The following is an 18,741-nucleotide window of genomic DNA, read 5'->3' on the forward strand; positions in this document are numbered from 1 at the left end:
ATTGTTTCAATTTATCCCCAGTCTGTTCACATCTGCCTGTCCCTTTATGAGGGGCTGGGAAATGGCTGCACCATCAGCTAATGAAGTTGCACTTAAGACTACAAAAGAACACGTTAGGTCAGCTAGGCCAGCCCCCTGCTGTGACAATATGTAATCTCATTTACGAAGCTATCATGCTTGCTCATATAACTGTCCAGGGTTTTTTTGGTGTTTCTACTGCTCCTCCAGTTGATGGCCTGTTCCCGATTGTGTTTCTCTGTTGCTTAGCAGCCTTTCCCCAAGTTCTTAGCTACAGTGATCATACTAACTTTATATATTTTTTGTCACTGCTTTTAATTTATTTATTTATTTATTTATTTCCCTGCTGTTAACATCCTATGTCCAGTCTGTGTTCCTGAAGGAGCAATCATACCCTGTGGTATGTTTGTACCTTTGTACTCCTATACTAAGCAAGTGTGTGGCAGGGGGATGTTTGGTTGGTTTTGGTTTGTTTGTTGTTTTTTTTTTAATTTGAATTTAATCATCTCCTATCATAATATCCTTTCCCTTGTCATTCCAGCATATCATCCTAGCAGCCTTTTACACTGTTTTTTTTAGCCTGGCCATTTTTTTATTTTTTTTTAAACTTATAGCCAAGACTGAATACAGCATCCCAGCAAGATCTTGTCGTTGCCATTCACATTAATATTTACACTTTCCCACCTCTACTGATCCCCCTAGTGTTGCCTTTGTATCACGCTGGCAGTTCAAACTTCTTCCATCAATTGACCAACAGAGGTGTTTTCCTCTGCTTCTTCTTAATGGTGACACCACATCTTCTAGCAAATACTTTCTTCAAGTACTTAGGTGCTTGAACTTTTTGGTTGCACATCCATTGGTTTTTGATTGCTCCAGATCCTTCTGTCAGGCTTACAAGTCCTTGCTATGTCATAGCTGCTATTCTTGAAGCTTAGCTCCAGATTCAAAACTTAAGTTGCATTTCTTGCAAAGTATATATAACCAGCAATAGCATTACTCCAAGTTGTGTAGCGTGGATCTGATTAAAATGTAATGAGGTAGGTATACCTTTATGCAATAAGAACTTCTGAAAAAAATTGTTAGTAATACATAAATCAGAAAAGTCCTCATGTCTTTTTCTCCTTAGAAGTTGGTTACTGCACTTCTGCAAGCAGCAACCATAACAATTTATAGCTCTTAGACCAAGTTATTGGTGTACATAAACCTATCTGGGGAGCAGTGATGCAGCAGAACAAAGTATTCTGTTATGCAGACACCCTCTTGCCCTTCTGGCAGCAGAGGACAAAGGCCAGTCCATGCATTACCTTCCTGTACCTGCCTTTCTTTAGGGGTTTGGAAAGACAATCTGCATTTGCGGAAGTCTGTGGATACTTCCTTACAGAAAGACCCAAAGATGTTTGTATTTCATGCTTTTGGTTTTTTGAAGCCTTGGAAAACAGCTGCAGTGATTACACTTCGTGATTGCTACATGTTGTCTTCTCTTTCGAATCTAAGTATACCCGTGAAGCTTTTTGTGAATGCTGACATACATTTCCAACATCAAAGGAATGTATGTGATTGGTGTTAGCACTTACCCGGAAGATGGGCTTCCTCTGAATATCTTCCTCTTTGCAAGATAAAGTCCAAAAAAACGATCTTTGGCTAAGCTTTCCCACAGTCCCACATCTTGACGTAAATATCAAAGAACCACGATCTAACACTTTTTGCTGAGATGAGTCCTCTTTGCATGTCCCCTTCTGGAAATTCTCTTGTCACAGGTTGCAGATGTCATACGTGACAGACAGGACACTAATGCGTGTGTTGTACATCATACATCAGCCAGGCTGTATCAGATCCAGACAGAGGGGTGCTCAGCACACTGCCTGGAAGCTGAGCTCAAAGCCTGCACTGGAATAGGTATTGCATGCTAGCATCAAAGTGCATGAATGCATTTTGCAGATGCTGAGGGATTTTGAGATCACTGCACTGCTGCTTGGCGTCCGAGTCACCATTCCATCATTTTCCTTGCTAATGCTTTGGCCAGGGGACAGGCAAAGTGGGGGCAAAATGCAGTGCCAATCCCATAGCAGTGAGCCACCGTAGCATGCTTGGAGGGACTATCTGCAGGTGACAGCAGCCACTGTGTTACCTTTCGTTAGGTCAGCTGCGTCAGCATCCCCTTTCTGAAGGCAGCACTGTTTCCATCTTGCAGGAGCTCAGAACTGTCTTTGACAGACAGGTGGGAGCTTGTCCTGTTGCTAGCATGACATCTGACCCCTTTTTGCCTGTGCCTTAAGTGGTATAGTACTGTGGATAGTCCTTGTATAGTTTAAATTATTAGGTGCAGTTTAAAAGTACTGTCCACAGCTGCTAGCTCAGTCAAACAGACTCGGGGGGGAGCAGAATAAAGCATTTTTTTCTTCATGATTATTCCTTTGAATTCTTAAGTAAATTGTTCTTTTCTGCATTTCTACCAAATCTGTTCTGTCCTCATTTTCCCTAGTTTCACAGTTAACTGGGGCTGTTAGAGTGAATGCTTAGCAGAAACGGAAATCTTAAGTCAGTAGGAGAGAATATTTGCTAGAGAACAAATTCTGACTTTGTGTGAGTGTTTAAATCAGAAAGGCATGCTGAGAGCATTACCAATCCCATCAGAAAACTGGAACAGACCACAAAACCCAAACATGCCTTTAAGTGGCACACATTTCTGAATGGTAATAGTACACTTATTTGACAAGTGACAGAATGAGTGTAATTTTGGGACACTGTTTGACAAATAAATCTGAGAAGGTGGGAAAGGAAGTAAGCTATTCACAAAACATTCATCCGCAAAATGATCGCGTTTATGAACAAATAATCTCTCCACACGTTGTCAAGTCTAAAACATGATGACTCTTCTCCTTCATGCCAAAACTGGCAATGTGCCCTGGATATGGTATCGTGTATGCATAATTAGCAGCAAAGACTAAAAACAAAGCAGGGTCACTTCACAGTTGCAATAGTTAATGACAGCTTTCCAAATTCTCTAGGTTTTAATAACGTTTTAAATGAAGTTTTCAGGTCTGAAAACCTTTTACAGCAAACCTCTTCAGATAGGCATTTATGCTTTTGTATAGGTAGCTGAATCAGTAATTGACTTCATTCATGCCTGCTCTATATCTAGATGCTCAGTCCAATTTCTGTCTTGGAGATAAGGTTATTTTGCTCAGGGAAAAGCGTAGCTTGTCTTACGACACTGCCTTCAACTTTTGCTCTCATTTCTTCAATTCGTCTACTTAAGGTTCCATGTATATTTTAAACTGCAGATGGGTGAGGTGTAACACCCATTTTTCTAATTCATTCTTGTCAGATTTTACAAGTAAAAGCCATGCAACAATGTCTCATAAGAACAAGTTTAGGTATAAAGCATAATAAGCTATCTTAGCTGGGCACAGATGCAGTCATCTATTGGAAATGTGGATGATCAGCTCGGAGCTATCAATTCCCTCATTGCGGCGAATGAGGAGACGGGACGCAGCTTGATGCAAGCAAATGTCGGTTTATTGTACAGGAGCACAACTTTATATACACTTTCAAAGGCTGCGCGTCTTAAACCAATTGGTTCCTGAGGCTAACCCTTGCATACTAGGCAATCCCTGATTGGCGGCTAATTAACAGCAAGGTGTTGCCTTTCCTTGGCGCCAACTTTGGCGCCATCCGTTTCCCGCTCCCCTGTGCTCTGCAAACAGGCCTTATCATGTTAATTGCTGTCTAGACAAGCTCATCATGTTGATTGTTGTCTAGACAAGCCCGAGCACATTCCCCTCAGCTAACTTATTGCCACGCATGGTCCTAGTTTCCAGCCTGCTCCTGCATCTCCCCCTTCCTGTTACACAAAAGAACCCCTGAAACCGAGCAAAAACAAGGCACAAGTAATAGAACAAATAAAAAACCAACTAAGACATGATATCAATGTCAAAATAACCCACTGTCCTTGTTCCATACAATTTTACAATTTCCCCTTTTTGCTTTTTGAACAGCTAGTACCAGGTTTGCCATGTTCTGCAGGGCCCTTGCAAACATGACAGCAACCAAGGCAATAGCAAACAAACAATACTGCCAATTGAGTGAATGAATGCTACAAAGGCTGAAATTTTCTCAGATTTTGATAACATGTTGCTGCAGTGGGGCGCCTAAAATCCACGCAGCACATACCATCAAAATCCTCACAGCCATGTCCCTGAACCAACAACAAAGGCAGTAGCAATTTTGACTCACATTCTTAACTGCCTACCAAACAAGGTGATTTAACTCTTTAATGCTTTTCCTACTGTTACTCTGGGTAAGATAAGAACTGCTGCGATACACGTTCCTATCATAGCCTCCTACTACATTAACATCTACAGAAAGACAATTATCGACAAAGTGTAAACAATATCATCTTTCTTTTAAATTAACATTATACATAGATGGAAGGGCACACCAAACAAGAACTGGTTCAATCAAAAAGTTCGAAACATCAAACATCGCATGCCTTCTTTGAACACACCTCTGGGGTCATTCCCTTCATTCCCTCTCTTTTTTATGCAAAGAGACACACTTTACCATAACAGAGAAGCCCCTATTTACATCTCTGAGCCCGGACACAAACCGCAGCTGTATGCGCCACCAGGCTCAGGGCAGAAATCATTCATGTAGTTACATAACTATATCTAAACAGTAATCTTCACACAGTTTTTATTTCATTCTGTAGGGTCGGTGTCGGTATCAGTTGTCTGCAATAAAGGTTCACGGAAAGGTCTTACATTCTTCGCTGGGATCCATCTAGGTCCTTTTTCTGTAGAGACACAAGCATAACCTTTTCCCCATGTAACAAGAGGATATGGTCCCATAATTTTACCTGTTTCTGGATCTCGGACCAATACTGGGGCTTTAACCCGTGCCTCGAAAGAGGTATTTGCAGTGAAATGTCGAACTATTGGTGGATTGTTATCTATTAAAGAACAATTCAAAAAAATTAAAAACATACAATGCTTTCTGTAACCGTTCCTCCGGAATAGCCATTCCCATTCCCCCTTTTTGTTGTTGTAATAAACGCTTTAGAGACTGATGAGACCGTTCAATGAGAGATTGACCGGTGGGGGAATGAGGAATGCCAGTAATATAAGTTACACCCCATAGGGCAAAAAAGGTTTTGATAGTGGTTGAAACATAAGCTGGACCATTATCTGTCTTTATCTTTAAGGGAATACCCAAAGTAGCAAAAGCACGCATTAAATGTCTACGAACATCTCGTGCCTTTTCTCCTGTGTGACAAGAGGCAAACAAGGCACCTGAAAATGTATAAGGTTACCAAATTCAGAATAATGTGTGACATTTGTTTGCCATAATTGTAGGCTTTGTAATCCTCTAGGATTAACTCCTGTAGCAATTGATAGGAAAGAGTGTTTTTGGCAATCAGGACAGACAGCAATAATACTTGAGGCCTGTTGAGAAGTAAGGTCAAACTGTCACTTAAGAGCTCCAGCATTTTGATGGAAAAAAGAGTGACTTAGTTTAGCTTGTGCAATACGGTCTGGCAGTACTTGAACTGGTAATGTCAGTAGATCAGCTCGTCGATTGCCTTCTGCAAGAAAACCAGGTAGTGAGGTATGAGACCTAATATGCATAACAAAATAAGGTGCAGATCGAGAGTCCAAAAGGAAAATAAGTTCCTGTAACAAGGTAAAAAGTTGTGAATGTGAAACATTCCGCAGCACAGAAGCTTCAGCTCGTGTAACAATACCTGCAACATAAGCAGAATCAGTAACAAGGTTGAGTGGTACATTCCATTTTCAGAAAACACGAACAACTGCATTCAGGTCTACCATTTGAGGTGAACCGGAGACTGTCTCTGTATCCGAATCCCATTGTCTCCGTTGATCATCCCACCATAGAAGAACAGATTTATGTGATTTGCCTGATCCATCTGTAAAGACAGTAAGCGCTGTGTGTGAGGTTGCCAGGTCCAATCCTGCGCTGCCTGAGGTTGCTGGACAGAGACTTGAGGTGTCGGTACTTCTCTCCGAGCTTGTTGAAATGTCAGCTGTGGCATTTGTGTCTGCGCGCGTCGCTGCCCCGCGCTCTGCGGTCCGTTTCCCTGTATCGGTTGTCCCTGGAAATCATACTTAGATCGACACTGATTAGCATAATGACGCCCTTTCCGACATGTCGGACAAACTCCAGGACCAGGAGGTTGTTGTTTATTCCCCGCAGCCCGCGCAAGACAATTTCTCTTTAAATGGCCAGGCTTACCACAACCATAGCAATTCCCCACACCACGCATTGTTGCAAAAGCAGCAGCCGTAGCTTCAAACTTATGGTCAACCGTACCGATTCGGTTACATGCTTCCACCATTTCCACCAGAGTGGGGTTTGGGTTGGGAAGAGACTTCAATAGCCTTTTACAATCAGCATTAGCATTTTCAACAGCCAGTTTTGTTAGCAATATATCCCGAGCTTCCGCATTATCTACTTGACGTTCCAAAGCCTGTTTTAGTCTATCAATAAACTGCATATAAGGTTCTCGAGACTCCTGAGTGATGTTAGTAAAAGCTTTTTGTGGCTTTTGTACATCAGGAACCTGGAAAAAAGCCTTTTTTGCCTCTTCTCTAATTGCCTCGAGAGCCGCACGGGGGCAGTGTTGAGCCTGTGTTACCGGATCAGCATGTGCCCCGGTGCCCGTAAGATGCTCTATTGTCAGTGCAGCTAATGCAGCGTCATTATGATTGACATACGTGAGCAGGAGTGCTTGCAGTCCTCCTCTCCAATGCGACTCCCACAACGTATACTGAGTCGGGGTTAGTAACAATCGTGCTAAAGATTTCAAATCATGAGGAGTCATGATATAAGTATCAAACACAGAAGATAACAGGCTTATAAAATAGGGAGAAGAAATACCATGTTCTGTAACTGTACGGCGCAGTTCTTTAACAACCGAAAAAGAAAGAGCCTCCCATCGTGCTCCCCCTGCCCGACCCTGAGAATACAAGACCGGAGCAACTATAGTTTTAGCCATGTCCAAATCCCCCTCCTTTAAGGCTTGTTTCTTTATTTTTGTCCACACATCACGTAGATCAGGAGGGTATAAATCAGGTTCTTTTTCAGGGTCTATCGGTCCTGGGTCAAAAGGATCTTCTTCTGGCGGATACCCCACTGCATTGACACCCAGGGGTCTAGAGCACTGTGACTTAGAGGCTGATGAGGAAAGAGCTGTAGGAGCTTGCGATTCCTCCTCCTCTCCTTCCTCTGCTTTCATAGTCTCAAAAATAACTCTCCATGAAGAAAGCAGACGGTGGGACTCAATATTGCCTTTTGTCGCAGAATCCCATAATTTCACCCCTGTGTCGTCCCAAAGTTCCCGCGTAAAAATTGTAGATGCAGTCACTGCGGGCATATTTACTTGCACCCACCTGAGCATTGCTTTAAGGTCTTGTCCAGAGATATTTTTCTTATGTTTATTAAGAAGACCTTTCATAAGCTCATAAACGTCTCCTTCTGGGGACGAAGCCTGATTCCCCATTACGGATTCCCCACAGCTCACCTCTCACCTCCGGAGGGATTTATGGCCGGCTCCTGCTTCCTTTCAGCAGATCATTCAAAGTTCTGTGGGATTCGCTGCATGTCGCTCAGATAGGCGATTCGAGAGCCCTTCACGTTAGATCCTTAAACGTATCACGTCGGGGTCACCAATTTGCGGCGAATGAGGAGACGGGACGCAGCTTGATGCAAGCAAATGTCGGTTTATTGTACAGGAGCACAACTTTATATACACTTTCAAAGGCTGCGCGTCTTAAACCAATTGGTTCCTGAGGCTAACCCTTGCATACTAGGCAATCCCTGATTGGCGGCTAATTAACAGCAAGGTGTTGCCTTTCCTTGGCGCCAACTTTGGCGCCATCCGTTTCCCGCTCCCCTGTGCTCTGCAAACAGGCCTTATCATGTTAATTGCTGTCTAGACAAGCTCATCATGTTGATTGTTGTCTAGACAAGCCCGAGCACATTCCCCTCAGCTAACTTATTGCCACGCATGGTCCTAGTTTCCAGCCTGCTCCTGCACCTCATACCAAATTTAACTCTGCAAAAACATAAATTGAATGTTAATGAAACTGCCTGCAGCCTCAGGTGTTTACTGCTTGTTCAAAGGCAATCTCAGGTACATGAGAGAAAAACAGAGTATATCTGGGTGCTCAGGCTTGAGTGATTTGGCAGAAATCTGTGTAAAATTGTTGTGCTCCCTTTTAGCTAGTCCAAGAGTTAAACAATCTGTTTTCAGCAGAGAGATTTTCAATATCCTGAGTCACTCTGGCTGGCTGCTTTTTGGTGCTTACTGTGCACAGGCTGGCAGGCAGCACGCTGATGCAGGACTTTGTCAACAGGGTTTCGGTCCCTGACCACCACCAGCTTGCTTGGCAGCCTTCCTGTGCCTCCCCCAGAAATCATGGATAACACCACCAGCCTCCTTGTGGAGCACTTTAGCAACTGTGGATTAAAATGCTCTATTAGGGGGTATTACTACAGGGGATGGCTTATTAGTGAATAATATAAGGGCAACACAACATTTTTAATATTGCTGTCCATCCTATTCCTCCGACCCCCCAATGTCTGCAAACGTGGTACCAAGTACTTTCCTGTGGGTATCTGAGGGGGTAAAGGTGACTCTTAGCTGTTCAGTATTTAGCATTTATCCATAGTCATTTAACCTGTACTACTCTGATACTGCCAGTCTCACAGCACCTGCTCTCAGTCCTGCCCTGTGTTAATGAACTTCAGTAACTGGATGTTATCTGTGTATTTTGCCACTTCAAAAGGGCCAGCATCTCTTGTTGACAAGCAGCCCATATCAGACAGCCTTACAGCTTAGGGGAGGAAATGTGGTGATTCCTCTCTGAACCTTACGTCGGGTGAAAGTACTCAGTTTCTTCCAGTTTGCTATTTTTCCCTCTTTCAGCCACGTTTTCATCTCACTTGGAACCTGGCCTTCCTCACCAGGATTACCTTAAGGTGCTGGGGCTGGATTTTGGGTTGGTTGGGTTGGGTTTTCCCCCATATGCTCTTATGAGTGAATATTGCTGGCAGCTTGCAAAATATGAAACTAGTTCTCTCGGTTGTTTTTCTGTGTTACTGAGATGCCACCTGGTGACACCAAGGTCTTACAGCACCTCGAAGTTCAGAGGTTTCTTTGTGGGCTCTTGATCCACCTGTGATCTGAGGCGCACACTGCAGCTGAGGAGATCCCTGCCCTGGCTGAGCGTCAGAGCTACTGCTGTGCTTCCTCGCCTTGCAGCTTCAGCCTTCGTCCTTGTGCTGTCAGGCTCTGGGGGAAGGCAGGCAGGGAGGTTGTTTGGTTTGAGGTGTTCTTTTGGTTGGCGTGGTTTGCTTTTTGGTAGTTTTTTGTATCGTGGTTTTGTTTTTTAAAAAATATTCAGTCAATATAGTCAGCAATGGCAGACCAGCACATCAGTCTGATGGTGTGGCGCAGAGATCTGGTGTCCCATAGTCACTGCTCCAGCTGATAGCACTTTTATGTGACCCTGGTTTGTTGCTCCATGATTTACTGAGAATTGTGTTCCTCCAGGTTTTTTATCACAGTATTAATACGGTCTACTACCCAGACAGATCAGACATTTTAGGGGCTGGATATGCCAGCACAGGTTCTCCGCTTGCTTTGGTTAAACGGAATGAGCCTACATGCGGAAGTCGTACCCACTCTGTCACCTTATGTCCCTCAGTGCTCCCCTCATCCGCACCCTCGGTGTGTGAATGTAGGTCTAAAAAATGATCACAAATACTGTGTCTCTGTCATCTCCATCTAAAATGCGTATTGTTATTTTACATGTTTTGCTCAATTTTTTTTCCTTAAGATACTTTAACTGAAAACTCCCTTTTCCTCCAGGCTAGGTGAGGAATTTGCCCTGTACATTCCCAGAAAGTGCGAGTCCGACACCTCGGGGGTAGCCCTCCTATCCGCTACACTGTATTGGCAAATCTTTGCTATTTACAAAAGAGGTGCCATTTTATTTTCTCTGCCATTTTAGCACTTCATAGTGACAGGGAAAATATTTCTGTGCCTTCTATCTTGAAAACTATCTTACCTTACAGAAGATAGAACTGACGTACGCAAACAACTACTAGGCTTGCACTGCAGACTGTCCTGATGCATTCCCAAAGCCCTGCTCCTCCAGTGCCCTGTTGTGCCTGTTTATGTATAATACCTAGACTCAGACAAAAGCCAGAAACAATTCCTGACTTAAACTGCGTGCAGCTGTTGGGAACGAGACTTGATTAAGAAACATTGTCACCTAGTGGCCAGAATAAGATGTATTTATTATTATTGATCTTATCCTTATAACGAGATATATCTAAAATATATGTATGTATCTTAGTGTATCTTTGCACCAGTGACTATTTCTGGTTAATACCATATGCCAACGTGTCAGCTCTTCCTGGTTCAAAAGCTCTTTAGTAAACCATGTGTATTTGCTAAGCAAGCCAGAGCAGCAGCAGCTTGGCAGTTTTGCAGAGAAAAGTTATTTAAAGGAAATTGCTCCACAGAAAACGCAGTTCATCATGGCATACAGGGACTGCCCCATCAGCCACCTCCCCTCCCACTCCAGACTACCCAGAGCACCTCACCAGGCGGTAAGTACCCAGCCTCTCTGTTTGGAGAACAAGCACTTTGCTCATTGGTGTTTCAGCTTGTGATGCTCCCAGATGGCCTGGAGGTTCAGAGGCAATTTCCTCCCCTCCCTTTCTAGCCAAGGCAGCCCAGCAGTGAAGTGCTGGGTTCCAGACATATGGGGTTGTTGACGCTTCCCGAAGGAAGACAGCTGTTCCTCTTGCTACAACATTAAACTTATCAGCCGCCTTTCATCTCGTGAACTCCTTTGAATATCCACAGGTGCTGTGCAACACCATCGTGTCATGTCCCTCTTCAGTGCACGTATTCACCTCTTACTGTGTCGACATACAGCACCCTTGCCTGGGAAAATCTACTGCTTGTGCCTGGATAGATGTCACGAACGAGTGGTTTAGGTTAAGTCACTTGAAGAGCGGCCCAGGGGAGAGGATGAGATGCACCACTACAACAGAGAGCTGTGGATCAACTCTTTTCTCCCTTGCCTGGTAGTAAATGTTGTACCCTGGCACCAACTGTGGGGAACAAAACTATCAGCTGCTGGGCTCCTAAACCTGCCCTAGGCTTCAGGTATGCAAAAGAGGTGGTGTTTGGCTCCACATTGCCAAGGTGAAGAGAGGTCACCTATTTCGGCAGTGGCAGAGCTGGTTTGGGGGTGCAAACGGGAGCCACCAACATGGAGCCAGGTGCTGCCCAACCTGCTGTGCTGCCCTACTGCAGCAGCCACCCTGAAGCCATCCCACACACTGACTAAGCCCCATTTTCAATACTGAGCCCAACACTTATGAGTAAACATTTTGTTAAAACTCATTTGTTTCTATGTCTATGTCATTCCAAAAAGCGGGATGCAACCTACCAGGGTCTTGCACTGATGGGTGAAGCAATAGCCGTGCACTTTTGGAAACTCTAGGTCTCTCCAGCTGAGTAAGCGGCTGGTTTTCACCAGATTTACACTCATCTCCCTTGTGTTTTCCTCATGTAATTAGAGTCAGGCAATTTCTGTTCCTGGAGAGTTAAGAGAGGACACAATTGTCTAAAAATAAATTTTAAAGCCTTGAAAGCTTCTGAAAGGTCTGTTCTGAATGTTCTCTTCATACAGATTATCAGGTGTATTACTGAAAAATGTTCCCACCTGGGACAGGCTTTGCCGCAAGGAGATCTTAGACTGCTCTGAGAGAAGAAATGTAATCGTATTATCTGCACGTCTCGGGAGAGGACTGGTAAAGCAGCTCTCCAGCTATGTGTGTGAACTTCCCATATCCATTATTCTATACAACATACCTAAACAGCTGCAGCTTTCGGCAGATTGTTTGTAGTCTCTGCTATACTCTACCACTCTTTCCTTTTTTTCCCAGGTGTTGCATTTCAAGAATTTCATCTGTCCACTTAGGAAAAAAAAAAAACTCTCTAGGCCTTTAAACCGTGGATCTTCAGTAGATGCAGCAGCAGCTCTTTGTGTTTGTTCTGTTTTACTGCCGGAGTTATTCACTTGTTCCTGCTTCTGAAATGTACCCAGCTACTTAAAAAGGCTTTGTGCATAGGCTTTCCAGTGGATACTCTGGTTGAATACGTTTCTAATTGAACAAAAGGGTAATTTTGGAAGAGACATCACACATTTACACACCAAACTACTTCTTGCTTTATGTGCTTTTTGATTTAATGGATTAAATTATTTAATTTTTTTCCAGGCTGGCTGTCTTGGTTTGGAAACAGTATTGTGATTTTTGTCCTGTATAAACAAAGACATGTTCTGCAGCCCACCGACTACCTCACATTTAACTTGGCTGTATCAGATGCTAGTATCTCTGTGTTTGGTTATTCACGGGGGATCATTGAAATCTTCAACGTCTTCAGGGATGATGGATTCATTATCACATCAATATGGACTTGCCAGGTAAGACTGGATTAAGCTTAATTAGACAAAATAGGTGCACCTATTTCTATGTATATGCTATATATAAATAACCAGAGAGGCTCAAAAGAGTGAAAAGAAATACTGACTGACCTTCCAAAAGGACAGCGTTCTTTTGTTACATCTATAAATCAATGCTTTTGATCAGGTTTGACCAATTTTCATTGATTTTTTTCTATCTATTTGCAATAGTTGCTGCTAGTTTGGGGATTTTACTTCATGTCATAGTTCCCACTCGTGTTGGAAAGCTATGGTGTAGGCTCTGCTTGTCTTCAGCTCCCCTGGTCAACCTGGTTGTTGGCACTTTAACATTTGACTTAAAGCAATGTAGACTCTTACTTGGCAAGGCGTGTAGAGCAAAACCTCCACGTAGCACTTGGATATACCCATATATTTTAGCATACGACTTCTTGTACTAAATCCATCGTAACTCTTCAATCTTACACCTAAATTCTTGGTTGGTTCATAGCCTGTGGTAGGTTGTGTGGCTTAATTTTATGGCACAGTCATCCCTGTACTTGGAGACAGCTTTTCATTGGAAAACTTGAAAAATGTTGTTATTGTTAATTCTCAGACATACTTATGTAGACAGAATATAAATACATCGCATGGTTAGATAGGCACAAGCCTGACTCCCTGGTGTTTTCGGTAACATCTGTGAGAAAGATTATACTTAGTGTGTCTCTTTCATGAGGGAATCAAAAATCTGAAAATGACAGGATAGCCTGCGGCAAGGTGTAAGAAAGATCATGATGAAGGAAAAGGGAGAGAGAAATAATCCTCTCTTCTTGGGTTGTGGTGGTGGTGGTGGTGGTGGTGTTGAGGTTTTTTTAATTTTTATTTTTTTAAGAGAGGAAGTTGAACTATTGTGCACATAGATGAAAGCACTTTTACAGCCCATGCTCCCTCCTTTTCAATACAAAAGTTCAGTTTACCCAGAGGGGAAGACTTCCCACAGAAGACTCTGAACATAGAAGCTGTAGATTTATCCAAAAAATGATTGTTTTCTTGTTTAAAATGTGTGTTGACAGACATTTGCCAGAAAATTATTTATCAACATGAAGCTCATTATTTCCTTAGCAAAAATCCCACTATTTATTTCTCCAATGAAAACACCTACAATTGCAGTCTAAGGTCTGTTAAGGAGAAACTCTGAGGAAGCTTCTTCAATTATTTTTTTTTATTAATGGAAACCTTTGAAGTCATCAGATAAAGACATACCTGCAAACCGTAAAATTCACACCTACACTTGGAATTAAACAGACTCCCATTTTCCCTGTATCAGGGAAGACTTGGAGCTATGATTAGGAAAGGAAAGGTGAAATCTGGATCTCCAGGTCCAGTTCTAGCTTTGCTGCAGACTTCCTATGTGAGACAGGATAAGCCATTCAGTGTAAAATCCTGAAGCAGGATCCGTGGCATAACTTAACATTTACAACCCAGCAGGCTGAAAGTGGTAACAGTAAATGACCATTTTGCCTCCCCAGCCCAAGCTCTTCCAAGCCCAGTCTGTGCTGTGGCTCCTATTTTGGGCTGTAAACAGCAGCACAGGTAGGAATCAAGGCAGCATGGCACACTGGGTCTGTACCTCTTGATTTGCATGGGAGTCTTCTGTCAGCAGCCTCACAGCTTTCTTCCCTGATGGCTCTGCCTGGAAGTCCCTCTGTGATTGACTTTGAGCTATTTAGAGTCTTGTTATCATGATTTGGTGCTTTTTATTTTCTTTCTTTCTTTTTTTTTTTTTTTTTTTTTTTTAAGGTGTGAAAAGACTGGGATAGAGGTGTGCTTGAACTTAATGTGTGGTGGTGTGCTTAATCTTGCTGTGCTTGAACTGCCTTTACAAGGAGATAAGTGGTCCATAAAGTTCTGGGGGTACCCAGATAGTTTGTTGGTCAAGGTGTGTTAAGTAATCTTATCTGGATCTCCTGGTTTTAAGCAGCATTCATTTGTAAAGCAAGGATATCAGGCAAAGTTTTAACGTATTGGGATCCAAAAATTTTGTTCAGGATATTAATAATCCATTGGCTTTTCTAAACAGTCTGATTTGCAAAGTATTAAGGTTTCTGCTTTGGTAATCCTCTGTAGGCTCTAAAAGCTGACATTTATTATTTCAAATAGGAACTGATACTGTATAAATGCTAACTAAAAAGTCATGGTAACCTGGAGAAATCAGTTTGTACTCTGAATAGTTTGAATTGGTTGTGACGTCAAGTGGTTGAGCTGGTTGTGGCTTGTTGAGAGAAAATCATGTAGGATTCCTGTTTCCATCAAGGTTTTGTTCTGTGTTGGGAGGGTCTCAGAAACATGTGTAAACCCTGACATCCATTTTCTTGATTATTGAGCTTGACAAAACAAAAGCCAGTGATGAAAAAGTGACTTTTGGAAGTCGAGTGACTGTTGTTTAGGAAGAATATTGTGCAGAAATAGCAGGAAGCTTCTGCACATAAAAAAGATGTGAACATTTCCGCTTGTGTGTGGACAGCCAGCCCAAAGATCATTCTCAAAATGTGCAATGTTGAACAGCAGTAGAGGTTTGATTGCTTTTTTTTTTAGTGTTTATAAAACTTGATACATTTGTAGTCTGACCAGAATGGGTTTCACATCTGGAACATGAGGAATGAGGAGCTTGGTGCCAGGAAGGTAAAGCCCATGCTTTTGTCATGGCTCTCCGAAGCTGGTGTCTTGTTCTCACTGCACTCAAGCTCCTCTGCAAGTAGCTGGGATGACAGTTTGGGCTGTTGCACACATGAATGTGGATTTTTCCTTAGTACGGCCTGTGTGTTTTCCCTTACTTGGTTTGTTTTGCTGAGTCCAGAGGAGAGCCTTACTTGGCTTTTTGTCATTGTCCGTTTCACTAAACATTTGCTCCAATTTGATCAGTCAGCTTCTGCTGTCAGGTATGCTTAGGGAAAATTTATTTTCCCAAGATAGCCTGTCATTTCTGTTTATGAAGACATTTCATGAGCTCATCTCATTTAATCCACTTAACTATTTTCCTTTCCTCTGACTCAGGCCTCCTTCTGTGCCCTCAGGTAGTATTTTTCCAAATTAAGGTTCACCATTCCTGGCTGCCCTGGTTAGAGGGAGCAGGGAGAAGACAGGCAGATACTACTTCTCTTTCAAAACAGCCTAGTCTGTGAAAACTCTCTGCAAGAAAAGATGCATCACCATCTAAAAGGACCATCTCATGGCATACCTGCTGAAGGGGACATACATGCGTGCCCCTGTTCTCCTCCTTTGTATGGAAGAAATACCACTATCCTTTCCCCATGCCAAATATTATTCTTCTTTTTGGAGGTCTGACAGAGGTCTCCTGTCAGGAGTGAGGTTGCATGGTAGGTCTGTATCCAGTTGATGCCCCTGATGTATGCTGTGTATGGATATGGTTTTCCAAAGGTGGCTTTTGGACTTTGCTTTCATTTCTTGTTTATCCCTTCCCTGCTCTACCACTGGGTCTTAGTCCTGACCTGGGCAGAGGGAGGACAGTCAGTCTTTAGCACATTCTGTTTTAGCCTCTGGTAATATCATCAGTAAGTAAACAAGTTCGTATAGTAAAGTTGAGGTCAGGGAATGTAAGCCAGTGACCAAGAGCCATCTGTTCCCCCATTGACCATATTTCTAGTGAAAAGCTACCTCGAGGTCCTTCCCGTACGTTTTTTATTGGTATGGTTTTCTGAATTAGAAGTTGCTCAGAAACTTGTAAATAACATTGCATGCAAATGTTCTTACATGTAGGAAGTACAGAAATATTAATTCTGTACAGGTAAACACCGCAGTTTCCTCTGAACCTTATTAATCAACTAACAGAAAGTTTTCCCACCAAGGGCCAGCCTGGAAGGACCTGCCTTCCCCCTCTTTTGCTAAAGCTGCTTTGCGCAGTGCAGAATAATAAAGCCACGGAGGGAAGCAGGAGAGAGAGAGGGAAATGACTGTCTCACCTTGTGGTTGGGTTTACTACATAGTTTGAATCCTGCACAGCTTGATGTTTTGATGCTTTATGCAGCACTTCTGTATTTCCGTCTGGCATACCCTGGACAGAAACAACTGGCAGTGTAGTGAGCAGCAGTAAGCCCCACTTTGCATGCAAGTGTTGTTTTAGTCTGTTGTTACCCCCAATACATTTGTGCACAGTTTGCCTGCCAGCACCAGACCTATGGCATATGTGCATCCAAAAGGGCATGGTGTGGCCAGGAAGTCCAAAATTTTCTAGGAGTGTCAGGCTTAGTGTGCAGGCGTTGAGGAGTATGTGACCCATGGAAAACTCTGGGATTTCTTGCACTTTAGCAGACTTTTCCAAGTTGTGGTGGTGTAGCTGATCAAGTTGTGGTGGTGTAGCTGATCAAGTTGCGGTGGTGTAGCTGATCAAGTTGCCAGCTGAAATCCGAGATAAATGGGGTTCTCTAAAAAAAACTAATTAGATGTGCAATAGTCCTGCTTTATCAATGCTGCTGTTGGGCAAGGAGGGTTCCCCACCTTCCGACGGGTGTCTCACCACTCATGTAGGGAGCTTCTCATTGTCTCTGGCCACACTGTTTGTTTGCTGTAAGGACAGTAGAGCATCCCCACATGACTAATAGCCTTGGGGATTACGTTCCTAGGCAAGGAATGTGGATCTGAGCACCTTTGGATGAAGAAAAGTGAATCAGTCTCTCCTACACTCTCCGTGGGGGAAAAGGGGGAACAGATCAGAAAACTCTCTGCTTTTCACAGTGACACTGCTTAATTTTTGAAAGGTCTTGCACAGTTAAGGGAAGGATATGGTGGTGAATACCACGAAATTCCAATCTTTTGCAGCCTGGAGTAAGGCATTAAAAAAATCAAAAGGGGGTTGAGATATGGCCCTTGTCTTGTTCTGTTGGCTACTTTAAGAGCCTCATTTGTTCACCAGCTTTTGCCACATGTAATCTAGGAGCGAAGCTTAAAGCCACAACCTGCCTTGCACCAGGCAAGCAACCAGAGCCTGCAAAGCTGAGCATGGTGGCCCTTTCCCCCTTTTGCAGATTCAGCTTCCAGTCACTGCTTTTTACTAGCACTTAAAAAATGCAGTATTTTTGGCGTTATGAAATGTTTAGAGGTCTAGTATGACATTCCTAGGAAGAAATAATGTCCATCTTTTGTAAAATCTAGAGGTGGGGATCTGAAATACCAAAAGGAAAATGCAAAAGTAGGAAATTCTGAGATCAGTAAGATGAAAATATATGGGCTTTTTTCAGAAATTCTTGAGGGGAGGGCAGACTTGTTATCTTGAATAAATTATTTTATATTTTATTGATGGCATTTGCTTTCTCAGAACATGCCTTTATCTCCCTTCCTATACACGGATTGTAAAATATTGCTAAATCTTGTCTGAGGAGGAAACAGAAGATTAATATCTTCTTCTTTTAACAAAATGTTCTATAAATTGTCTGATAAATCAAAACACCTAAAGGCATTTATGTTCTTTTATAAATAGAGTAGATTTGAAGAACATTGATTTCTGTCCATTTAATATAACTGATAAAACTAACCAGTTGTTGATTTAGCTAGACTGACTATTGACTCTCTTGACTCCATTTGTGATTTTTTGCACTTATAAATATGAAGACAGTGTTTACGCATTACCGTCTGGGGTGCGGCATTCCCTCACGTTCCGGGTGAGGTGATCGATCAGTGGTAGCTCAGCAGTCAGTGTGGCCAGGTAATAAAAGCAATGTCAGATGGAAACAACCACAATGAAACCTCACAGGCTTCTTTTCTCCTGCCTTCCCAGTACTTGGAAAATTACTGAAGAAAATGGCAGACAGCATTGCTGCTGCTGCCCAGTATCTGTATGCATTCTTCATCAAACTTCTTCCAGCATAACCATGTCATGTTGCTCCATCATCAATTCATTTTCTCCTTCACCAAATCATCCTGTTTTCAATGTATTCCATATGTAGCAAGCACTCTTTGCCTACGTCTCAGCCCCACCTCTGCCGAGAGGTTCTCCCCAGCAGCTATCCATGTGAGTACCCTCCTCACCACAGAGTTCTTGCTCGTAAAACCCAGACAAATCCACAAGCTGTTCATCTTTACCCTAGCAACATCTGTTGAGGTGGATAAAGGTTTGCTTTCGCTCACCATCCCTCCCAGCTAGCGACGGGGAGATGTAGTGATGGTTGCTGTAACCGTCCTTGTTTGCATTGAGAGTACTTGAATG

The 18,741-nt window shown here is 42.9% G+C and overlaps 1 protein-coding gene across 1 annotated transcript in view; it reads left to right on the forward strand.

Moving 5' to 3' along the window:
* The window catches only part of LOC119156292 (opsin-5-like), a 36,320-nt gene that overhangs the window by 1,426 nt on the left and 16,153 nt on the right, over positions 1-18,741 (forward strand). Inside the window, exon 2 of the mRNA XM_037405913.1 lies at positions 12,340-12,545. Coding sequence (XP_037261810.1) covers positions 12,340-12,545 — 206 coding nt within the window. The remainder of the gene's footprint in view (positions 1-12,339; positions 12,546-18,741) is intronic.

The sequence above is a fragment of the Falco rusticolus genome, chromosome 12 (assembly GCF_015220075.1).
Source record: "Falco rusticolus isolate bFalRus1 chromosome 12, bFalRus1.pri, whole genome shotgun sequence".
Classification (NCBI taxonomy): Eukaryota; Metazoa; Chordata; class Aves; order Falconiformes; family Falconidae; genus Falco; species Falco rusticolus.